The following is a 26529-nucleotide window of genomic DNA, read 5'->3' as shown; positions in this document are numbered from 1 at the left end:
TCATCCTTCCATGGTTCCGTGCAAAAATGCAACTCATTGCTGTGCCCCTAATCTGACTTCTCCCTAAAAAAAGGCAGACTGTTAAATAAATAAAAAATCTTCAGAGAATGTGGGGACACAGTATATGTGGCCTATATAGAAAAATCTTGTATGGTATTTATGCAAATGGATTCCCATTAAAAATAACTTGGAAATCCTTGTCAAAGAATCTTGTAAAAATAAATTGCCCTCTGAATAGAATTATCAACAAGTTATCAAGTTTTAAGAACAAACAACTACATGGATTATGATTCTAGGCGTGATCCATGGTTCAATAAACTTAAAATCTGCATGGGGTTGACCTTTGTCAGGGGTGCGATTAGGGGGAAGTATTACGTAGTTTGTGTTGCTTCTTTGGTTCTTCCTTTGAAAAGAGGACTATTATGCCACTACAGCTTTCTGACAAGGTTATCACTTGTGCCATGTGTAGCTCTCTGGAACAGGTGACTATACTTGCTGAGAGTATGTTGAAGGACTGACAAAACAAGAAGTTTAACTACTGTCCCCAAGACCCACCTCTTTTTTGTATATCAGTGCTGTCCAGCATAAGATCACTAGTATGTGCAAGAGGAAATGTAATCCATTTTTGCAAGGACTGACAAATCCTGTGTGGTAAAATTGTAGTCCGACACACAATATACCACTCTCCTCATTTTTATTTCGCCAGTGGAGGAATTTATGTTGTTGCACTCCCACCTTTGCCTCTGTAGCACGCCACAAAATGATAGCTACAAAGGTCTTGATTACATTTTTTTTCTTTCAAAAAGACAAAGAATAACAGATGTGCTAGAACAATCACCATTTTGTCCAACTAGATTCTGAAGATCCTAACTAGTTTATACATGTTTTCCTTAAAATGCCCTTGAAAACATCGTTTTGTAAACATCTGGATTCAAGTATGAAAACACCAATTCATTGTTAAAGTTAGTGACCTTATCCTTAATTACTTTTAAATGCATTTCAACTCAGCTAAACCTTCACAAATCTTCCCCAAACGTGTTTTGCATCATTCATGGCCTCCATACCCAGGAACTATTTCTAATTTCGCCAAACATGCCCAGTTCTTACAGCCACTCCATGCAAGCTTCATAATTATTGAAATTATTTTTTTTGATGCGGGGATGCAACTAATACGGACAGCTGGAGCAAAACAGATAGTTACTTGCGTCTCTGCCCAACTGTTAAAAGATGCAAGAGGGGGCCTAAACAGATACAACACTGCATCGCTGTAGAGACTTAGTCCCAAGCAAGTCACCATTTTTCTTACTGGGTCCCAAATAGCACATATGCTTCCAACTACAGGGGGAAAATAATTTAACCTGAACAGCGCATCCAGTGGCAGTATCCAACTGTCGACAACACTCTAGAACCATTATAAAAAGGGCTTCCTATCCCCACCACTAAATGACAAGGTGCACAGCATGTGAATCTATAACTGGATTACACTGAAAAACTTAAATCCACACAGAGTATATATTAGTAGCCTGTGCTAGATTCTCCCAGACACCAAAGATGTGAAGAGCTGCCGAGAAAATGACAACCCATCACTCAAATCACATCTTTCTACATCATAAATGCCACAACAATGCTTTAAACCAGCGTAGTGTCATGGGGCAATTAAAAATCTCATTAAAAGATTTTCCACAGGTCCTTTATTTTAATTTTTTTTTAAAGTACAGATTTGAATAAAGAGGGCAATGAGGCTGGCGGGAAACGGTAACTGTGAGGTAAACAGTTTTACAAAGATGCTGGGGACATTTTTGTGGGAGTTCTAATGCAATTTGTCACCTCATTCAAATCTTCAAAATAGACTTTATTCTACATGTTTAGTATTAAAAATAAAAAATACACACAAATGCACCAGTGGAAATACAACGAATGTTGAACTTCCACAAGTCATTGTTACAGTCCAACACATTTACAGTACACAAACATGCATCAAATTAAACAAAAATAAAAAAGTAAACAATTTATAATTATGTAGATAAAAAAAAAACCTATTTAGAGGATCCCTGAAGTTAACAACAGATGACGGTAGAAGTTTAGTGCTCATCATTAGGAGTAAGATGTTCATTTCTGGTTAGTTTAGTGCTTCCTTTGAACACGAAGTATGAAACATTCCCCAAGTCACACCCTGAACAGACAGTATCTGGCAAAACCAGTGAGAAGAAAGTACATCATGCCATATATTCACTTTCCCCGCACAGGGCATACTCAAGTCATTCTTCTCACGAGGTACAACACAGCAAGACTATTAAACAAATCATATGCTCTTTCAAACTGCTAAGTGCATTGAGTATACAGAAGTCCAGCTGCTTTTTATAACATGCCATGCCCTAGGAAAAATGCATATTTGTAACTTTCTACCTCTAGACCCCCAAAAGTTAACAATAAACCTAAACCACTCTCTGGTACCAGCAAATAATAATTTCTTTTTTTTTTTTAAAGCTTATTCTTTTGCTTCCATCCCAGGCACAAAACCATCAATAATGTAGTGGAGTGTCAAAATGTTAGAACTCCTAGGTTAGTCATTTATCGTTTGGTGGCAACACTTAGTTTGTGGCACCCACCACCACCAACATTCGGAGAATATATTCGATGTGCTTTAGCTAAAGTTAAACACTAGGGCGACAGATAATAACTAAGGTGCTAGATCACACAAACAAAGAAATGATGCCACCAGAAGTCATAGCATATTTCAGCTTAAATTAATCCCAACACACAACCTGCAACAGAAAATTAAACAGCAATATAATTAACACGTCTGGCCACACATTGCCAAGAGACAGTAATTAAAGTCTTACAATAAACAAGCTGTCCACCTGGCAGTGGCTTTTGTTTCTTGGCCCCTATAAAGCTTTTTCAAGTATGCTCACAAGGCATGGGAAAAAGGTATTAAGTGTTAAAGTCAAAGTTATAACAAACAAAAGTGCACAAAATCATGAACCACACCTTAGAGATCCTCATCAAACACAAAGAATTTTAGACTTCCATACAGACTACACACAAAAAAGGAAGAGACCTATGGGAACCAATAAATACAGGCACTGCCAGTCGAAAAATGACCAGCGCGGACCAATTAAGGGTCTGTTACAGGGGTGATGCTGCTTTACAACGCAAGATTTCTGGTCTCTCATTCTTTCCACCACAGAAAAGCTTAATGACAGCCTTACAAAGAAGGATGCATTCAAACTGATGCTTCTCACACAGGTTATCCTTCAACTGCATTTCAGCCACTATTGCAAAAGATTTAAAGTGATCCTAAACTCTAGTACTTTTCTGTTTCTTTAAAAAAAAAAAATTTTTTTTTAAAAAGTGAAGCTCAGAATGATATTGCTGACATAATCAAACAGACAAAATGCCCAAAGCATCAATTAAAATATTTATGGGAAAGGAGAGCTATGATCGGCCTCCAAATAAAACACAAGGAAAGAGTCACAATTATCAGTAAAAGTATGCAGAATTAACATTTAACATATCCGGTCTAATAGGAATTCCCTCGCATTGTGTAAAAGGCAAAGCATTTCGCAATTAAGGTCCTTAGACAACCAAGTTTCTCAAAGAGACCGTACATAAAAACAAAGGAGAGAAATCAAGCCCCTAAAAAACCTTCAGGAAGCTCTTGACATGAAGAGATGAATCAAAAGGTTAAACAATCTCTTCTGATCTAGCACCGTGGAGGCTAAGGTGCTCAAATGGGTGGCAAGGGTAGTGGGGGCAAAAATGTATGGTTCCATTTAAAAAATAAAAAAGTTACTATTCCACCCAAAGAAAGAGACACCCACTTTCAAGGGAATAGATTAGGTCAAGCAGAATAGCTTTTCGTTCTGCATAGTCACACTTGCGCCTGCATTTTTTTTCTTTTTTTACATTAAACAATACATGCCAAAACCCAAATGCCACTGGTTACAAAGGTGGCAGGACTGCCAAGCTGCTTTACTTAAACCCTTCTAAAAAGGGGCACACCTACCGGTACATAGATTAAAGATTGTGTATCGGGCAGCCATCGTAATTCAGGCACCAGGAAGACACACCATGTGTCTAAATAAACAGATTTAGATTAATATGACTAAAGCAGTACATTTGTGAGAAGTGCTGACGGGATGTGATGTTTGCTCCTTGCAGGGGTGGTTATCTTCACCAAATGGAGTAGCCACCATCTGAACCGCCCACAAAGTAGTTACCCTTCCGCTGTGTCACCACCACATTGGCACCCTGCATAGCTGCCAGCTGGGCTGCATTGGGAGGGACTCCTGGAGGCGGGGGCTGTGTAGAAAAGCAAAAAAGAAAATCAGTTTAAGCAATATCCTGTGGAGAGGAATTGCGGAGAACAAGGATATATACACACACACACTATATATACATACACTTTTCGAAGGTACCCTCGCCCAGCTCATTTCAAAGGATCAAGTACCCTAAGCATGCATATCACAAGCAACAACCAAAATATGAGAATGTGGTAAACTTCATAGTCGCTCTTTCCACAGTTGATCTGGTCCACATTGCTATTCTGGATGAGAACTCATTAGTGTTAGCTAATTGCATTTTACTGCACGGACACTGGAATTTCACATAAATATCCTTGAAAAGAAATCTGCAATACAAGTACCACATTCTCCACTCACACAAATACACAACAGCAAAAATGGATTGCTGCAACACATAATTTGCAGCAGGTGAAGGACATTTTACTTTCCTAAACACAAAAGAGCTTGTGCTCAACTTAATTCTTAAATAACAATAGTAAGGCTAAAAACAAGAATTCCGACCCTGGTACTTTTTGGCTTCTCTACTTAAACCATGCATAGCTGAATGGGTTTACAGAGTTCCTGCGGGCATCGCTCCGCACAAAAAATGTTGTGATATTGTTTACTTATCACTCTTTCTACCAAAACCCTAGAAGCAATGCAGGCATTGCGTACTATGGATATGATAAGCACACATCAATCAAGAAGAGTCCAAAGCAGCCATAATTAAATTATTGAAGTACAAAACAAATATTTAGGAGGGTGGGCAGAGCTAAAACAAGCTGGCTATTTGCTTCTTAGCTGGCTTAGTTTAGCTAGAGAAAAGAAATTTAGCTAAATTACTAAGGATAGGACACTACATATGGTATGATTAAAACAGCCAAAATTACCATCAACATGCAGCTGGCTATCCGTCTAGACAACAGGTCAATGAAAAATATTGTAACCCGACAGTTTGAAGACATACAGCCTGTGGTTGCAGTGCACACACCATGCCATCTGGACAATTAACTTTCTTTAAATATAGTTCTGTTGTTACTGACAATAGACACCATATCACAAAGTGTAGTGGTGCACTGGTCTACTGATCTTCCTCCACATAAGATAAAACCAATTATCTCTGGTGCAGTATTATTAAACCAGTTTCACCATCCAGCAGTTGTGCGCAGTGGCGTAATAACTACCCAGCTAGCGTAGCAGAGCCAGTGACCTGCAGATGGATTTTATTTGTAGTCTTTTAAAATGGATTCAGTCAGTGGCTAACTAACCTTTTGACTTCTGTGGAGCCACATTTATTCAGTAATGGAACCAGAGTCATTACTGCAACCATGGGTCCACAGCCTAAGTAATTTCAATGATCTGAACCACAAAAACAACCCACAAAATTACAAAAGCAAATATTCATGAAACAAACGCATAAGTAATACAATATTTTAGTTATTTCACACACAAAATGTTAAGGGGAAGGCTGGAGCTTATCTAAATTCAATTAGGGACATCGATCATCCATACTATATCCTGTTTGATTTGTGGTAGCAGCGCAAGTGCATCAATCCGATGATACCAACATCATTTTTAGTGTCCAATTCCAAATTTCTTCACATTTATAAGAATGTTCCATTGTACATTTTGCTTCTTTATTTAAATAAACTTGATCACTCTGTGAATACAAATTTTATTTTCTAAGCAGTTGCAGAATCCCTCTGTAGATATGGCGGACACTCAGGTCCCCGACCCACAGGTTAAGTACCACAGGTTAAAGTAATAAGCAGTTGCAATGCATAACTGAACGCATTCTTCAAAATATTTAGAAAATCGTAAGAGTAGCGACCAGTTATAAAATTCTGTAAACTGAACAGATGTGTTCACAAAACAGAACTGCCCCCCCATACAGAAGTCATTGTGACCAATATTAAAGGTTAGGCAAATTACCATTGTTTGTAACTCAAGATGGGATACCCAGACTAGTTTTTAATGTTTAAACATTGTTACTTGTACTCACGGCACCAAATCAGCAGTACACAGCCAGCACCTACTATCTTCTAGCACAAAAAGTCTGTCATTGTTTATTGTTGTTATCTGGGCATAAGCAAACGCAGGCATGGAGTTGCAAATTCAGAAGCTACGACTAAGGGGCTTCAGTGGCTGCTCTTCCGCTAAGGCAGAGGAGCATCGCCACACTTCTCAAAAGGACAAATTATTATTTTATTTTCTCTATTGCAGTCAGTGGCAGGGCAGGGCATAGCAGGATGACAAGTGGGTCACACCCCCTATCGGCCAGCCCTCATCGGCTGGCCAAACAGTCATGCGCACTTTGCATGTTCCCCAGCAAGCTGCATTACACAGCCAGGTGAGGAACATGCACAGGCTCCCTGTCCAAGCGCCAAACCAAGGCTCTCAGACCAATCATAACGTTGCATTGCAGCATTGGGATTGGCTCTGGGGGGAGTCTGGGTGCCCAGGTGCTTCCTGCTGCCAGCCAGGGCAGGAAGATGAAGAGGACAGAGGAGATAGCAGCTGGTCGTTAATCCTCCAAAAGCTGGAAATGGGGAGGGGGGGAAAGGTTTTACCTGGCGTGCAGTTGGGTCTCTAGTCCAGTGTGGGGGCCATAAAACAAATATTAAACCCGATCTTGCTTACACATAAATATGTGTAAGCTAGTGGAGGTTCGTTCCATATGGCATTCATAGAACTCTCCAGCACCTTTGATTTGGTGAATAAGACAAGGCTTTGGTCATTCACCAGATATCTTACTCTGACCTGTGGGCCGAGCAACACACCCACAAGAAAATAGACCCTACGCATGACCGCAATAGTGGAGGCTCAGAATTTAAACTATCTAGGAATAATCGGACATTAATCTAAGTTGAAATAAACTTTGAACAAAAAAGGCCTCTATATTTGTAGGGGCAGTTGAAGCAATTTAGAAATTTGCATGAAAACTTGGGTATGAACCTATAAAATAACTAATTATGTTGTATGAAAGAAAGTCTCTAGTTGAGCAAATATTGTGCAGCTTTATGGGGTTACATCAACCCAGGGATTTAGCAAAAAAAAAAAATTGAAAATAAATTCTTAAGCAGACTACTAGCAACTGCAGGAGTACTGGAACCTTTATCCATTCAGAAACAGGCTGTGCTGATTTGAAAGAGCAGATTAATATTTCACCTTAAGGCTGATTGTCTGGAGTAACCCTTTCTCCATGCAACATTACAAAAACGTGGTATTCCCGCCGGTTTCACGGTCTCCATTTCCTTACTATACTCTGACCCCTCAGCCCGCATTCAAATCATTAGCTCCCCTCTCTGAGTCCTTTGCCATTTCTCAAGGCCTCAAGACAGAGTTGTCCCCTCTCACCCTTATTTATTATTGCTATGGACCCCTTAATTCGCCATCTCCAAGACAACCACATGCATCAGGCCTAACATTTTAAATCTGGACCACTTCTCGTGTTTATGTATGGCGATGACATACTATTATTTGTCTGGCAACCCTCGGACAATCTGCCAAGATTTACTGTTTGACTCAACTGGTCAAAGGTCGTTAAGCTGGGAAAGACAGGTGCAGTCCAGCCCTTTTGAAATATTTGAGGGAGTATCCAAGGGGTGCAGCCAGAAGATGAAGTGTGCTTCTTGTATCAGGCATGCATTCTTTTTGACCCTAGCAATTTAGTAAGTTTTTTGCATTTAGTTTTGGACTTGGCCTGTCAGCTCTTATAAGTTTTATGTAAAGGTGGGACATTGGCACTTATGTCTATGCAAGTTCTGGGTTACTTGTCTTGAATGAGGATCATTTTAGACTCTTAGGGCTCGAGTCACAAAAGTAAAGTCACACGAAAGTCTAACTTTATGACATTCAGTATTCACAAAGGGCATTTACAAGTAGTAAAATCCCTTTGTGAAGACTGAAAGTCGCAAAGTTAGACTTACGTCCAACTTTACTTTCGTGAATCGGCCCCATTAGGTTTAGAAACATACTTCTTTTTTTAGCTTGTCAGCCTTTTTTAATTTGGCATGAAGATAGTGCACATTAGCTGTGGTCCACACACCCTAAAACAGCTGAATACAAGCATATGAAGTACGAGGGTGGGTAGTCACCCCCCCCGTGCCACTCCCATTATTTCACAAACTGCACTGTTGATTTTTGTCTGGAGAACCACATACGTTACTGCTTGAAGCAGGCACAGATGGAGGCTCATCAGGGTTATCATTAGAAGTACAGACCTTTACATTTTTGGGTGATATTTGGAGGCCTGAAGCTTTTCTTGCTACATTCATATTTCTTGTGCTTTTTACCATCCAGAAAATTATATTTGTGCAGTATACCCGAGAAAACATGTACACGTCGTTTTCATCTTGTTATAATGCAACCCATGATAATTCACGTTCCCAGCTATCTTTCTTGAATACTCCCCCCACACCAACTCCCTCCAAGCAGCGTGCGCTTTTGCACTGTGCTTCTGACTCACCAGGCATTGCTCTCTCCGAGACCTGTTGACTTTGGCACTACTTGCTGTGTTATGGCACAAATAGTCCCCGCTTGGTAATTCTGAGGGCATGAAGACCGTGGCACCAGAACAAACTACAGAGGGCAGTTCTGGTCACAATGTGGCACCTCTTCACTTACCACCACCCCCCCCCCTCCCACCACCACCCAAGATTGCCCTCCTCCCAACTGCTATTGAGAGCCAAAAAGCCTTAATGTTTTTTTCAGCCAATGCGATTTGAAGGCTAAGGAGTTAACTATTCGCCCGTTGTTTTAGTCTTGAAAATTCACATGGCTCCAACCCATTACGCAAATTTTCCCTCCGCCAACTCATAGAAAGTCAGTAGGTATATCAGTTCAACATGTTAATTGGCATCTCTCTGGTTTTAGCGGTTATTGACTGAGCTGGCCCCAAACTTTCTGGCAATCAGCTGCCGACTGCATAACTGAGGTCGACACTCTACCATCAACCCCAGGAAATAATACGGTTGAAATAGGTCAAGAGCAATGGTAAAGACCGGGCATGGTTTAGCGTACATTGTAATGAAGTGCACATAGGAATATGAGAATCAAATGCTGGCTTTTTCACATGTGCATTTTCACAAACCACACTACCTACTTGTGGCTTATTTTCGTTATCTGTCAGCATTTAGAACAAAAGTGGGGGTCACATGCAAAATAGACGCTTGCATGCATAAGGGAGCTACTTAACTAAAGTTTATTTACATTCTTTCTTCAAACTAGCACCCTTTGTAAAAAATATTAGCTGTTTTGTGTTAAGCAGTAGGTATTTTATGTTTATTGCTTTGTGGGTTCCGTCCTACAGCTTCCACAAGCTCTGTTCAAGGGCTTAGAGGTAGTTTGGAACTTGATTGTCTTTTTACAGTCAAATAAACATCTTCAAAGTGTTAGAACCAAGCCACAGCTTTTTTCATGAGTACGTCATCCTTTTGTCTGGAATTGATGAATGTACATTTGTACATTACAGGCGATTCATAAGATAGGGAAGCTTATATATAAGCACTTGAGATTCACAAGTGCATAAACTTACACAACTGCAACGCACCTCACACATATTTAAATTTTGACATGGACTCCAAAAGTTATCATAGCTGCGCGTGTGTTTACAGAAAGGGCATGCATCCAATTCTAGACTTTATCATGCAATTGAAAATTATGTTTTTTTTTATTGACTGTGCCAAGTGGTCCACCATCTTGGATCGGTAAATAATAGATGATAAAATGACACATGCATCATTCAATTGGTGCGCACTAGCCTGGTGAAGTGTGTGCTTGCATACATCATCACTCATGCATGCGCATACTGAATGACATTGGAATTAATAGCGTTATGAAACTTTAGCACCATGCATGTCATGACATTTTTTTGTTCTACTTTTTTTGTTGCGGGTGGTGCACAGCATTAATAAAATGCATTGGCAATAGGTCCCAAGTGTGAGACCGCTTGGCTTTTTATTTTATACTGAAAGTATTTCTTCTGCACTGTGTTTTCTATTTTATGTCTTAATTTAAGCTGTTTTATGTAAGAATATTTTTATGGCTATTTGCGGAATAAAAGCTTTTGATGTTGAAAAAAAGAAGCAAAATGTAGAATGAGATAGATGGACTCGAGATTCACATATATGGTTGAAACTATTCATTCAACAAATATACCACCATCATACTTTTTGGTAAACCACAAGGCATCCTGGATATCCTTTGCTTACGGAGGTAATTTTAAATAAATACAGTGGAATACATTACAAATACCTTCAATTTACACAACTGGTGAGTTGCTCAAATGCTAACATGTTTAAGATAGAAGCACACCAAGTTAATTTCTTAACAAAACAGATACTCTGCAAAACACAGGCAGCCCAGGTTAACCAGAATTTATCTTATACTTACAGGGATGCTGGCTGATGCGCCCGCACCAAACCGAGCCCCAGCATCGTACCCACCATCAACGAGGACTGTGGAGCCTGGTGGGTAGACTGCTCCGATTGGATAATAAGCCATGGGCATTGACTGGCCCATGGGGCCAACAGGCATTGGCTGAGCCATAGGAAGATACAACGAAGTACCAGGATATTGTGGAGACATGTGAGCCATGTTTGGTGCAGGTTGAGGCATATAGCCATGGCGAAAAAGCTGAGAATGAGACAAATATATTTGTTAAACACTAATTTGAGAACCAACCAGCCAAAATGTTGGGCTAAGAAGCCAGCGTATGATGAATTTACGTGCACATATGTATCAATGGTTAAAAGAGGTCTGGAAAATATGCCCAAATACATGAAACTGAAGTTGGACATGTTTCCTGTCACTGCCATCTAGCTAGATAAAGTTGTGCAGCCTATTTTTTATATTTAAGCAAGATTGGGTCCAGTCAGGATGCTGCTCTCCTCACAGACGAAACATCACATGTGCAGGACGATGGATTTTTTTAAAGTTGAAACAATGGGCAGAGGACATCTCCAAAGAAACAAACATCTCTCATGGTAGATTAGGTGCTTTCCACCAGTTTAATATACATTTCTGACTTTTGAGGAGAGGCAGTTGAAATGGGCGAGGCTACGTTTAATAGCACGTGGCAATTGCACAAGGATGTTTGGCTTCTAAGATGAATCTACTATGAAACGGTTGATTTTATGGCAAAATTCTGAAAAAACATTTTTACGTTTCAGCGTAACAAAAAAAAAAAAATGGCCCAGGTCCACTAAACATCAGCCACTAAATAGATACAAGCACCTTAAATGGTTCTCGGTTAAAGCTGGGACTCTGCTGGGAGTGCACATCCCTCTTGAAAGGAGAGTTTAAACCTTTCTAGCAACACACAACCAAACATACAATAATGTGTATGGGGCAAGATACATGTGTTCTGTGACCGAGCAAGTCTACAAGCCAAGCAAGATTTACTGAAGGAGATAAGCTCTTTGAGATTTAGTCCACACCCAAGCATCAATGATGAACATTATCAGTTAACAAAAAAAAGATGATTGAACTATACGTGATGCATTCTAAATCCAATATCAATTCTTTTATTTGATAACAAAGATATTAAAATATTAAAATAAGTTGTTGAAAACAATGAGCAGGTCCATACCAAAATCTAACAAAAGTTCCTCTGTATGGAAATACAAGCTTACACTTCAGAACAGGTGGTGTTTTTGGAGGCTACTTACCTCGGAGTAAGCTGGAGGTGCATCAGTGTAAGGAGGAGCCTGAGGAAGATGCATGGACTGTGGGTATACAGGGGGTGCATTGGGTGGCTGGCCTGGATACCCAGGCTGTGACGGATACTGACCTAATGGGTAGGGAAGAAAAATCAACAGTTTAGTTTTTCTGATATTTTTATATACTTGCAACATTATTTACAGATTTTTGCATAGTGAGACAGTGGCTCCTTAGGGTCATTTTGGAACACTGAAATAGCATAACTGGTTAAGTACATCAGACTTAACTACTCCGTAGAACTTTACAAAGTAGACACAAAGAAACCATTTCCAGCATTTTAGGTATGCTTAGTAAAAACAAATGTAGTGATCTGAAATATAGATAAACTAGTCCTGACCTAGGTTTGCTCCAGAGTTTAGGACACTGGGCTCTTTGAGGCCATATGCCATGGTAATCCTGCTTGATTTATGATTGGAATCACTGATATAAGGTTTCCACACGAGGATAGTGGGCACCCATTATTTGGGGGAGGGGGGGGCAGCTATAACTTAAGTGATAAGATACTAATGGCAACATCTGCTCATGCACAAAGTTATGCAGCCATCTAAAAACTGCAGGTAAAGGAACGAAAAAAAGTTATTTATAGCTTCGGTAACAATCTCTGATATATACACACTTCCTACAGGCACATTACTAATCTTACAAAATTCTGGCTGCATTTCAAAAGAATCATGGGTATGCTCAATGACCTGCACATCCATTTGTATTGGTAATCTTAAATCTGTATTGAAAGGAACATATATTACGGGTGCTCCTATTGTTAGAATACCCACCCACCATGGTATGGAAATGCTAGGATTAAATAATCTCAGGCAATATCAAATCACAAAAACATCAGGGCACACCACATCACTATATCTGTAATCCAAGAAATATCTGTCACAAAGTAAAAAGGAAAAATTGGTGACACTCAGAAGTGTCAATCCAGTAGACCGCAAGTCAAAATGTCCATTGGGTTGAGGAAAGACTAAAAGAATCTTGAATCAGGTTCTTCTTTAAGTTTTAATTACAGTTTTCACCAGAAAGAAAAGCATCAGCAGCCGATGTACGTTTCGCCCCCCCTGGGCTTCTTCAAGCCTCTACTATGGGAATGATGCAAACGAATTCGAAACGGCCCTCTACCCCGTATAACTTTTCGTATTGTTCTAAATCGGAAGACATTTTGGACTTGCGGTCTACTGGATTGACACTTCTGAGTGTCACCAATTTTTCCTTTTTACGTTTCGAATTCGTTTGCGGTTCCCATACGGATGGACACTGAAGTAATATTTCCCTTTTATATTTCAGGCAACCCGGCTCCATGTACCTTAAGAAATCTTGTTTCTGTATTTTCCCGTGTAGTCTCAGTAGGTGTCGAACGGCATTTTCGCGTACGGGAACAGCAAACTAATTCGAAACGGCCCTCTACCTGTATAACTTTTTGGATTGTTCTAAATCTGAAGCCTTTGCTTAAATGTGATTAAAACATCATTCTCATAGTAGAGCCTTGAAGAAGGCCAGGGGGGCGAAACATACGTCGGCTGCTGATGCTTTTCTTTCTGGTGCAAACTGTAATTAAAACTTAAAGAAGAACCTGATTCAAGATTCTTTTCGTCTTTCCTCAACCCAATGGACATTTTGACTTGCGGTCTACTGGATTGACACTTCTGAGTGTCACCAATTTTTCCTTTGGGACAGATATTTCTTGGATTACAGATATAGTGATGTGGTGTGCTCTGATGTTTTTGTGATCAAAAATCTGGCTGCGTTAGACTGAAACCAAAAATATTTCAACTGCTCCCTGTGCCAGTAGGGGCACAGGCTCTGCTACGGGACAAGAAACAACACCACAATCCTTGTGATGTCACTAGAGCCCTGATGTCAGTTTCCCCATCCATTTTCTACATGCACTCAGGCAGACAAGAACAGTAGATGGATTAGATGCTGTTCAAGTTACAGGACTGGTTATACAATGGAATCCTGGTGGGCTAATCTTGCAAAGTGACCTTGCCCTCAAACTTCCGAGTCCAAGCATGAATGCTTTGCAAAAGTGTAGAGGGAAGACACAGTTAGCACCTTGCACAGAGAGTTCTTCAACCAGAGGTAAGGGGTAGAAGATTTCGCTCTTGAAGAATGAGCTCCCATGGATTGCAATGGTTTCTTGTGTGCCAAGACATAGCATTCTTGGATACACAAAATGATAAAATGCGAGAACTCGTGTACTGCCTTGACTTTAGGAAGGCAGCCCTGGTTCTGAGAACTAGTTTGTCAAGAAAGAACTGAAGGTCGGTGAGGTTCACAATTAGAAGCTGGAATTGTCTCACGCGTCTTGGTAACATAATGGCAAAGAGAAACGCAGTCTTAAAAGTAGCCGCAATGGACAACCGTGCAAAGGTTCAAACAGACCACACATTAAACATGCATTTACAATGCAATAGGTCTTGCAATTACATTATTTTGAGCTATTGGCATTGTAAATGACATTGTTAAATTTCCCTTCATGAAACATTAAGCAAATGCTGTAATGCAAAATGGCAATAGCTAACTTTTTATAACTGCAAAATCTATTGCATTTGTACTAGTGCAAGTTAACGATATTGTAAATGGTACCTTTGTCTCCGAGATTGGGTGTATGCCACAGCCATAACCACACGGACGAGTTACCTGCCCGGTGGGTTTTAATATGGAATGTTAAAAACTGAGGGACAGAAAGAATCCATGGGAGAACTGTGTGGGGGTTCTGAAGCAAGTGAGAAGAAAGCATGCGGCGAGACATACCATATTTGGGTAGGAAATAAGCATTAAAAAAAATTCAGAAAAGTCATAACACAAGAGAAAATATGAGCAGTATGGTTCTGCACAATGAGAAAAAGAGTGCAGGGGCTCCGTATTTAGTAATTGGATGATTGACAACAGTCTCAAATTAAAAGTTAAAAAATATAGGTGTTCTCAGATGACAAGCTCACCTATAAAGACCAAGTCAAAAACGTCATAGCATTCAATTTTACACTTGAGGTCAACATAGAAGATTGCCCATCTCATCCCCTTTGATTCCTTAAAGACTGTGGCCACAGCTTTAGTCCTTGCAAGGCTGGACTACTGCAATGGACTTGACAAAAATCTACCAAAAAGGTAATTAAACTCCAGACTATGCAGAATACTGCAGCATGGATGCTTCTTATCCTCAGATCCCAGTCAGCATCCCAGACCACAAGTAAACTACATTGGCTGCCTATCGAGCGGTGTATCACCTTGAAGGCACTCTGCATATCATTCAAAGCACTGGCCCCGACTACATGAAGAACAACTTTCAATTGTATTCTCCTGGGAGATCCTTATTCTCCAGCTACTCCAGAAATCTGGTTGCTCTCCGAACAAGCATGTGTACTGGGAGGCAGGAGTTTCATCAGATGCATTGCTCTAAAATGGAACAGTCTTCCCCAAAATATTAAGTCTGCCACTACTCTCTTGGCAAGTCGTTAAAAACTTGCCTTTTCTCAAACTAAATGGGCCACTTCCACTAATCACAGACCGTGCAAGACGCCTCCAGGTATATGCGCAAATCTGATCATCAATATCAACTGAACTATCATATGCGATTACTTTCCAGTCAATGTGGAAAATAAAGCAAACATCACTGCTTATCTGGAAAGCCAAGTCTGCCATGAATGTGCAGGTGGATGCAACAGTTACTCTTGCAATTCTTTAAAATATATAAACTGGGCTTTGACTTCAGCCAGAAAAATATTTCACGCTCACCTGACTCTTGGAAGTTTGACATATCAGTCCAGGTGGAGTGGTTGCACTGCAACACACGAGGGGCTGTTTTAGAACTCAAATGTACACTGCATCAGTCACACAAAATTATTTTTCACTAGATGAGCTGTATACAGAAAGCAATGGTTTTGTCCCCCCCCCCCCCCCCCCCCCCCCCATGCAGCAGATTATTTTGACCAGGAGTCAAAAAAGCAACAAAAGACCTATTGGCACTGCCAATGCTCACGGAGATAAAAGGAGTGTTTTCTACTTAAGTGGATTAAAAAAAGATTCTCTTATTGGGGAGCAGATCGCATACTCTGCCTTCATTGTTTTGACTCAACCACATAGGCAGGCCCACACACAAACCCTGACAGTAAAGGGACTTGGAGGTTGTCGGATCACCCACCAGTTCGCCCTCGGTCCACAGCGGCAAAGTGCTTTTCCAGGTGGACGGACGTCAATTTATAGGCAATAACAGCATCCATCTTCCCACATTTAGGCTACTCAACACCATCTACGCACACATTCGCAAAAATCAGAACCCGAAGAAACTATTTACAAGTAAGCCACATTATTCAGGAAATAGGATCTGGAAGCCAGACGCTTCAGAAAAGCTTTCAATCATAATTCATGTGAGTGCGAAACTCCCTCCACCCCGCCAAAGACTGCTTATTAGGTGGGCCAACTCATGGTCTCCTTCGGCTTACAGCCAATAAAGCTCATGTAATTCCAACATGGATCTATTGCAGATCACTCGCCGGATCGCCGGATCACCGTGTGGTAATTACACAACCCATGTGAGACTTTTGGAACATGGCATGATCAATAGACCCAGTCACGTTGGGTAGTTGGGAAGGTAACACGATTGACGCATTTCAATTTTTTAAAAAGTACGTAAAAACACAAAGAAGATTTTCATGATATGTTATTTTGTTATGGTGCCTAACAGGACTACTACACTGCCATTATAAAGATGTAGGCATCCCTTTCCTTCATGCATTAATGTGAGGCATTTAGGGGGCAGGCCTCAGACAGAGTGCCAGGGATAAGACTGGCATGCATGGCATTTTGTATTTGCTGATCGTAGCAGCCTGTCCCAAACTCCAGAAACTAGGTGGCGCTGCATGGGCATCCCACTGATTGCAATCAAGAGATGATCCTACTTCTCGTGTAGTGTGGTCCAGAATCCTTACATGAACGATACCATCGATTACATACAATCAAGATCCATTCCAACTTACACCGGAGTTCCCCTTCCCGAGGAGAGATCCCCTTGTTTCTCTTACCACGTTGCTTGGGGCCCCGAAGAGGTGCTCGTGACACTGAGCGGAAAAGCATAGTTCATTGTGGGTGCCTGAAGCTGCTTGCACCTGTGATCGGCTCAAATCACAGCAAAGAAAAGGCGCCCGTTGCTTTAGGCGCCGATGACATATTCTCTGGTAGGTACTCTCAAAGTGGACAAAACTACCCGCTAAAATGACATCACGGGACCCGATTGGATGAACACAGTCTGGAGCCACCAAGCCCTTGTCATTTTCTCTTTTTCTTTTGTCACTTCCTGTACGAGTCGTGGTGACAGACCGAATGTAGAAGACTTTGAAATAGACTACAAATCTCGCTATACAGCATACCACACTCACTGAGAGGCGTAACAAATATCTTAACGAAGATGTATAGGTTTTCAATAGAGACAGGGCTGTCCTTGTCTCCTAGAAAACAGCGCTTTAAACTATCGTGCTTTGACTATCATGGCCACCTGATAATATCAATGCGCATGCACACTTTTTGTAGTAAATACTGCACGAGAAAGAACTCAACTGGATATAAAACAAGTGTTTTAGAGCTGTCTAAACCGCTTTTTTTTTTTTTTTTTTTTTTTAAAAAGGTTGATTGAAGGTAAAGAAAGGAAGTAACCAGAGTCCTGCAAACTTAACTGTCCTGTATTTAAAAAGGTAATCAAATATGATTATGAAGAAAAAGGAGGAAAGAATTTAAACAATTGCCTAGGATCACAAAACGTGGTTAAAATGAAGCCGGAATTAACCTTAACTTTCAGTTTTCATATTGTGCAATTCAAACCCTAGAGGTGCACGCTTTGCTTCACCTACGCCCACCGTACTGCCACCATCCCATCTGTCCGCCACTCTGAAAGCAGACATGCGGCCCTTGATCACATTGTAGACCAAATTTATGGCCTCTGCGATAATGTTTGTGTGCACACATGCTCTAGGCTAGGGCATGGGTACTCACAAACTCTGTCGGGGGCCAAATTTACAGTGTGGTGGTGGGGGCGGGGTCAGAAGGGGAGGGGTGAGGCTAAAGCAAAAAAAATAAAATTGTGACCACGAGGTTGAACACAGGTCCCTGCAGCAGACGACTTCGTCCACTGAGCCACCAGACCCGGCATACACACATCTCTCCCTCCCCGTCCCTCCCTATCCCTTCCTCGCTCAGTCTCCCTCCCTCCCTCCTCATCTCCCTCCCTCTGTCCCAGAGTCTGGGCTGCTGCAACCGGCAGTGTTTGCTAACACTATTTTTTTTAAACCCTAGTAGGACGTCTGCAAGGTCCGCCAAGAAGGCTTGCCGGGCCACTGGCGGCCCGTACTATGAGTAACCGTGCTTATGGCTTGATCTGGAAGCAGGAGAAGAAAAAAACACAAAGAAAAAAAACAAACAAAAAAAACACCACTCCAGACCATTAACTGGTGAATATCAGTTCAGAATAGAAATTCTTGCTCTTACTTTTCCTATGGTTGTGATAATTGTTAATCTGAACAACCTTCCAAAGCAGGAACCGGTTCAAAATTTCTCCTCTTTTTTTTTTTTTAAATATCAAAGTTTAAAAAAACATTTTTTAAACTGAGTAGTATTGATAGAGGAAGTAAACTTACTCTTTACTGCCCGATTTGCACGTTTTTTTTACATGTGCATATTTATTTTTTATTTTACTTTACTTATAAATAGCGCAAACTTGACCTGAATCGGGTATCAGAGCACTTTACATAGCACCAGTTGCATTACATGAGGACACATTTTATTTTTTTTGTTCGGCACGGGGAGATAAAAGTGATTTGCCCAGGATCACAGGATTTTTAGCATCATTGCTGAGACTCGAACCCAGATCCCCAGATTCGAGGTCAACTACCCTAGCCGTTAGGCCAACTCCTCCCTCTCCCCCATAGCATTATTAATCAGAAGGCCGTTAAAGGCAAATACAATAATCAATTGACGAAAAACAATTATAGAACAAAACATAACCAAAGATAAAAAGCCAGCAGTAGGTGGCATCGTAAAGTAACGTGCATAGTGCAACAAAGCCATCAATCAGTTGAAGTATAAAAACATAATCAAAGAAAAAACAGCTGTGACATCAAAGAGTAACGAGTATTGTGTAACAAAGCCAACATCATAACATTCTATACAAGCCAGGTTAATTGTAGTTACTAAATAGTATGTATACAGCTCTATAATAAAACATACAGAATAAATACAGGTATGAAGCATAAAAAAAAATATGAGGGTACAACTAATCAAACACACTGCTCTGTAAGCCATATTTTTTATGCTTACACATTTTAAGTCGCATACGCTCGACGAAGGGAGAAATTCTAAGTAGAACATAACTGACGTATAGTATCCAACTGATATTCGAGGGTAGTAATAAAATGGATTGCCTAAAGTTAGAGTAAAATTTATAGAATATCAGTAGGTGCAGAGTGGACTGTACAGAGTAAGCATCTTACTGGTACACATCAAGAGTCGCTGGGTGACTAACTGGCTCTGGAAAGGCCAGCATATAAAGCACAGGGTGCATAATCTCAACCTGGTCAGATAAACCTGCTGGTAATTATCACTTACCCATATGAGATGCGATTTCGTGACAGGTCAGGGATTTAAAGAACTATGTTTAACCTCCGTAGTCTCTACTGTTGCTAGTTCAGCTCAAGAATAATTACCAATTACAGAGTGCTTGTCCAGGTACCATTGATGTACTTGAAGCTAAACCAAGAAATTAACAAGCGTTACAGTTAACACGAGACTCCCACTTTAAACAGATTATTTTATTCTCTGGTATTCTTATCTGATGAAGGACAAAGGATTCACTGTGAGGCCGCCTCAAGAGTTCCACTCAGGCTTGAGTTAACTTTAAATAGCAATCCTTATTTTCTTTTAAAGAGTCAGAACAACAATGCCCAGTGGTCCTTGTGGACTCACTATACTTTGGTATCATCACATCACCTTGATTTGATGAAAACAACATCTGTGACAGTGTCCACTTCTCTAGAATTAAGGCAGCATAATCATACTTTTAAACAATCCTTTACACAGTTTTTAGTAGGAGTATCCTTCTCCTTTGGTGACTAGAGAGACAGGGGAAAACACTGCTGCTGACAGCTTAAGAGGTCTTTAGGCCTTGCACTGAGCCCTCTTCTCACAGGGATTCTTTAAACTGTAGAGCATAAAGCGACCCATCCCCACTTACCTTAAAATAATATCCACGAGGTGGGCTGCTTACTTGGGTGAATACCACGCTGTCTTGAACCGTAGGGGAAGTCCCCACGGTCATCTGGCATCCAAGGGTTAATTATTACCTTAACCAAGAGAACCCTCATCCTACTGACAAATGAAGCTCTGGAAATACGAAGGAATCTCCATCACTTTATTTATTGGACAAGAATCTAGCTCTACATTCCAAGTCCCATTACATTATTATGTAATGTGACCTAAACTTGACTTACAAACTGAATGGTATTACCCAAGACCTATGCCATGAGAAGACCAGCAAGGTGCCATCTTCCTAGGGCCGTCCTCCAAACAGTAGAACTTTCCTTTGCCTATGGACTGCTGTAGTTGGTCCCTCGTTTTTCATCCATGCTCTCCCAGTACAGTGGTCCCCTGAGAAGGCCAGTCAGGTGGTTCACAGCAGTGTAGAGAAGCAAAGAACAACCTCCTGAAAGCAACTTAAAAAACATAAGACATTTTAAAAAAAATAAACACACGAGCAGAGCAGGAGATCAGAAAGTGTAAAATTCGTTTTCAGGTGTTGGTTTCTGATGCAAGTCCTTATTTGAAACATCCTTTATATAATGGTGGATACAGCCAAAGCGTTTCACCCTTCAAGAGGGCTTCTTCGGGTGAGAGAGTCCGCAAGCTGGTCTTCACAACAATCCTGTGTACGGCATTAAAAAAGTGGTACATTATGGCTCTTTTAGTGAGCCAAGGTACCAGGGACCTGGCAAAACCAGTGGAGACATCCTTCCTGTCAACATGGGTTGACTATCTTGAGAGCTGTTACTCCTACGCTCGAGAACCTGACCCAACCACCACTAGTAGAGAGGAAGGCACCATCTTTATGTTTGAGCTGCCATCCCAAAAGTTGTTTTCTCTTTAGCGAGACAGCAGCCACAGTATCCTCCCAGAACCATGGAAAGTCCCCAAGACTGGACAAGACTCCAGCTGATCTCTTTAAATCTGACAAGCTTCATATGAGTGACACAATGCACACCACTTTCTGGCCAAATTTTTATCAAGTTTTTGATGATTCCACAAATTAATCATTTTGCGTGCAGCCCATTCTAGTGGTTTTGCCTCACGAACCACTGACTTGAGAACATCATTCCTAGTTGGAGCAACGTCTTGCCCCTTAACGGACGCACTGCTTAGTCCTTTGAAAAAAGGTACCTTCATTTTCAGATTTTCAACGCTGTTTATTGACAAGTAATTCCAATGGTATAAACGATTCAGAACTTGATTAAACAGTCACATGTGAGACCGTCCATGTATTACAAACAGTTCAAATGCTGCAGATTGCCATTCCAAGCCTTTTCTTTCTGCAACACGGCGTATACATTAAAAACATCCTCAGTAGTATTTCCAATGCATTTCGGGCATTTTCTTCGCCCTTCTTCAGGGATTCAGTACAAATTTTCAAAAAACAACCGCGTTAAGCCGTGAACAACAACCTCAGTAATGACCCTCTGTACAATATATCACCATGTCTCATGCCCTGTGTTACCAATTGCCCGATTCAACGTTTTCCCTCTACTTACATAGTTCCATCTAGAAAGCTGAATAAGATTCTACATCCTAAAACTCAACCCTTCAACAACGTGAATCGGGCAATTGGTAACACAGGGCATGAGACATGGTGATATATTGTACAGAGGGTCATTACTGAGGTTGTTGTTCACGGCTTAACGCTGTTTTTTGAAAATTTGTAGTGAATCCCTGAAGAAGGGCGAAGAAAATGCCCGAAATCCATTGGAAATACTACTGAGGATGTTTTTAATGTACACGCCGTGTTGCAGAAAGAAAAGGCTTGGAATGGCAATCTGCAGCATTTGAACTGTTTGTAATACATGGACGGTCTCACATGTGACTGTTTAAACAAGTTCTGAATCGTTTATACCATTGGAATAACTTGTCAATAAACAGCGTTGAAAATCTGAAAATGAAGATACCTTTTTTCAAAGGACTAAGCAGTGCGTCCGTTAAGGGGCAAGACGTTGCTCCAACTAGGAATGATGTTCTCTTTAAATCTGACCTAAGTATCTGGGTCACCTGCATGGATGCTGTTTATAATATAATTTGGGTTGGTGCAGAAATACCTGCCACTAGGAAAGGGGTACAGATTGTCCCAGTCTTTACAAAAGAAGTCTGAGTATTACCTCCAACTATCCACGAATCTGTCTTCTTGACCATTGCAAAAGGAATGTTGTAAACAGGTCCTGGAAAGATTACTAGAATGGATTGATGAAAATCATTCTTGCGCACCTTAAGCTCTAAAACCAGTTCCATTGACCAGGTTTCCAACCCCTGATGGTCAACTTGAAGACTGGATGTTGGGGTGGGGGCGGACCTGGGCTCTCTTCGCTCATTGACACAGAAACATGTGGTCTCCGTATACGCAGGTGATGCTCTGATCGATCGGAGGCAGACAGAATATTCTGCACAGATACTCCCGAACATGAAGCGAGAATTTGGGGAAATATCAGAACTCCCAAGCTAAATTGAGCGAAACCCAAAATGTTTCCACAGGGTGGGCTGGTGTTCCGATTGGGGTAATTTCACGGGGTGGGCTCCCCTGGGAACTGGACTGAGTGAAGTATTTAGTAATAGAACTGGCACATACAGAGTTCCTGCATCTTTATATCAGGAAGGTGGTAGAGGGGCTGTGCACAACAGTACGATTCTAGAAAGCTTCCCCCCCCCCGTCATGGATGGGTAGGATAGCCATAGTTCAAATGATCATGCTTCCTTGGTGCCTCTGTCTTGCAGAGCAAACAAAATATGACTCCCAGACACTACTTTAGGAGTATAGCCTTATATTTCAACTGTTGTAGTCAGAAAAGCAAAAATATAGCATTGGATTGTCCATGCATAAAATAACTTGGGTTCGGGGTGTGGACTAGAGGTCCCCCACATGGAGCTGTACAAAGTATGCAGTTCACTGGCTGGACCTTGACAACTGTGGAACAAAAACAAAAAAGCCTCCTGCTCATCCGGTTGATTGCGGAGAAAGAGGGCTCTCCTGGGCACACCGTATGATATGCCAGAGGTCACATGGCTGCTGCAATGAGCTACTGATAGCAGAGACATTTAACTGTGGTCACTACAACCATTTCTTAAAATATCCGAGTATATGTTGGTACAACGTTGGAAGGATGGGGGCTGTAATACACTGGGGGACTTGTATCCTGATGTTTTCTTACAAGGGAGGATGCTATAGACTCCTTTACACTGAGTCAATAGTTATAAGATGGCTAAGATCTCGAAAACACAGCACGCGATTTGTGGTCGCCCTTCCCAGAAGGGCAGCAACATTCCAGTTCTGTGGTGACACTGCTGGACATGGCAGGAGGACACAGAGCAATAACTCATATCTATAGGGCACTGAAAGAGGAGATTCCAGCTGCAGCACTGCACATCCACGAAAAAAAAGGGAGTGCTAGAGGAGATCATGACCGCAAAACACCATGAAGGCGTGAGAACGGTAAGCTACAACGCTAGATTTAAACTGATACAATACAATTACGTACATCAAGCATCACTCACCAAAAACATTACGTACCATATACATTACGAGGACTGAAAGGTGTACGGGACCTTGGCGGCAGATTTCTATACATGGTATGGTCCTCTCTGCCCCAAACATCCTACTGGAATGCAGTGCTAGAAACCTTAAGAGTAACGACTTCGTCTGTGCAGCCCACAAAGCAACAGGTACTGCGGGGGTTCATCCCATCTCTTTCTGATAAGAAACTTTCGACAAAAGTCGTGCTGCTTGACTTACTGTTAGCAAAACAATAAAGCTATAAAATGGCTGGGGGCGGAACCCCGACATATGTTGACTGGCTCAGAGGTGTCCAAACGGGCAATAGCTTAAGAAACACGAATGAAACGTCTGCAGGGATGAAAAGCAGAAGATGACTTGGGGACGTGGGCAACCATGCTTACTGATTTAAGAGACCCTTAAAAGGTGTCCACTGGGGAGCCAACATTATGATGTGCCCGACATGCGTTAGAACATTAGGACAGAGGGTGGTAGATTGAGACCTGACGACAGTTGACACAGGGGCATGGTAACTTGCCTACAACCCTTACGAAGTTAAAATGTTCTTCTCTTCAAGGGAAGTATGCCCTAACAGGGTTAGAAAGGGTGAGGAGTGGTTCAGATGATTACATTATAAATGTCAGGAGGAGAAGAATCCTTTAATTATGTCACATTGTTACACACTCTGGGTCGTAAACTTAAAGTCAAAGGGCCTCGATATTTCGGATCGCATGGAGGGAGGTGTGTGTACTTGACGCAGAGGTTCACAGTTCCATACAGGGAAAAACATGAACGGCAGAGTCGTGCACTTAAGAACCAACCGCTGGATGTTCATTGAAAAGGCTACCAAACTCTTAACCTGTCGCGACCATGCATGGGAAGTGAGCATAGCCTTGTCTGTCGGAATGTGAAGCAACTGTACAGACTGAACGAGGCTTTGCGTAAAAATCATGCTGCAGAGAGTTAATGGGCACTGTCAGCGGCTTCGAATAGTGACATAAAGGACAGGAGAACTACTGAGCAAGCAAAATAAAGGTCCGGTCAGGTCAGCAAGAGACACCGCACGCACACACAGACATTCCTATATACAACCGATGGCAAATATTAAAAACACCATCTGTTTAAATAATGCGAAAATCAACGTGCAACACACACTCATTATGGTCAACGATAACGTACTGCTCACCCCCCATCAGATCTGAGATCGATGCTCCCAGAACAGTGTATTATAGACCCTAGAAAGAAAAAAAATGACGGCCAGTGTCCTAGTATAGTCATCAAGCAAGTCGTCAATACAGATGTATAAAAGTCAGAACTGCCTTTTAATATGCGATATTTCATTTAATATTCCATTGACACTAAGAACGTATAGACACAAAGCAGCAATGATCGTCCATTAGAAACAATATGCCCAGATTGGGGGTTTGGTGAGATTAATTTCTAACTGATTAGAAAGAGTTCCGAACATGCAGGCCGACACCGTATTTCAATATGCTTTTAGAGCTCGCACCACACCATTTCGGGGTGTTCAAAAAACCGCAGAGTGCGGAGGCCCCGCCCAATGCCTGCGACAGCCTTGCTGTGGCCGGGAATAAACGCGCCCGCCTCCAAATCTGCTACGATACTTCCCCATAGTTAGGTCCGGGCACTGTAGGGTATCAGTGGTTCCCAACATGAGCACCCTGTGCTGCCCCCACTCCGTTGCTTCAAGCCCCGCCCCTTCGGGACGACGCCATACCTTTGTTGTTCATGTTGACCCGTACGCTCCCACACTTCGTGTACTGTGCTTCGCTTTCCTGATGCTTTTTAGCTTCCTGAAACCCTCGGTATCTTTCTCGCACTTGTTTCCGCTCCTTTGCTGCCTTTGTCTCTCTTCCGGTTTTGTGATCAACTTCCTTGTTGTGAAGCTGCCGTTATATATACCGCCTACGTCACCATCGTGACGTCTTGACGCTGTAAAGCTACGTCTGTTATTAAGCGCCGTCTCCCGATCAAACCATCTGTCTTTTTTAGTTGGGTAAGCGCAAATTTGTGCCATGAGATGCTAAAGGACATACTAGCGAAATTAGGTCTTTGGCTGCAAACTAACCATACATATTGATTTAGACTACTGCTAGGTAATTATGAAAAATTAAAAACATATCTGTTTTAAACCAATGCAATAATCAAAAATGCATTAAAGTGTCGGATCGTTAATATTGACGCGCATTCTATTCTAAAGATTCCCGTAGATTGAACTTGTAAGGTTCCTTTTCCAAAATGGAGGCGTTTCTTATTTCCATCTGAGGGAGACGAGTAAGCTTATAGTCTAAAAAAAAAAAACAATACGTCTGTTTTCTATGTTTCTTATGCCTAGCAACTGACAGCTGTAAACATGGCAGTTATGTTGTTACAGAGAAAAGCAAGTGTCTTGCAATGGTGTTTCCTCGCATTGCGTGAACCCCAGTGTGCATTAATTTCCATTATTCAGAAGCAAAATAATGCATTCTAAATTCTTAAAAGTGACAAGTTTTACCACATATTGGTAATATGGTTTATAGTTCAGAAAATACAACGTGGAGAAATCACTCTTATTGGAAATAACAGTTACAGATAAACAGCATATTATCTATTATTTTTCCTCTGCAGCTCTCCATAAGCAAATGTTGACAGAAAACGATTTAGCATGATCTGTTCGAAAGGAACTTCTGTATGGAAAGTACTGCTGCAGCTGAGCAAATAAGACATCCA

The 26529-nt window shown here is 41.3% G+C and overlaps 1 protein-coding gene across 1 annotated transcript; it reads right to left on the bottom strand.

Annotated features, from left to right (window-relative positions):
• Nucleotides 1–1674: 1674 nt before the first annotated feature.
• Nucleotides 1675–25688, bottom strand: DAZAP2 (DAZ associated protein 2). The gene is made up of 4 exons (XM_085654486.1): nucleotides 25538–25688; nucleotides 11957–12078; nucleotides 10680–10922; nucleotides 1675–4305 (listed from the first exon to the last, which is right to left on the bottom strand). Exons 1-4 carry the CDS (start codon nucleotides 25548–25550, stop codon nucleotides 4177–4179), a joined length of 507 nt encoding a protein of 168 aa, XP_085510612.1. The 5' UTR covers nucleotides 25551–25688; the 3' UTR covers nucleotides 1675–4176.
• Nucleotides 25689–26529: the final 841 nt, after the last annotated feature.

Source organism: Triturus cristatus, chromosome 4_1 (assembly GCF_964204655.1).
Source record: "Triturus cristatus chromosome 4_1, aTriCri1.1, whole genome shotgun sequence".
NCBI lineage: Eukaryota > Metazoa > Chordata > Amphibia > Caudata > Salamandridae > Triturus > Triturus cristatus.
Note: the sequence above shows the minus strand (reverse complement) of the source record. Positions and strands in the feature narration are given on the sequence as shown.

Bases quoted from the DNA above. Each gene is read 5' to 3' on its own strand.
- DAZAP2 (XM_085654486.1), bottom strand. The intron at 10,923-11,956 runs GTAAGTAGCCTC...TCTCATTCTCAG, and splicing joins CACCTCCAGCTTACTCCGAG to CTTTTTCGCCATGGCTATAT. The intron at 4,306-10,679 runs GTAAGTATAAGA...TTTTCTACACAG, and splicing joins GCGCATCAGCCAGCATCCCT to CCCCCGCCTCCAGGAGTCCC.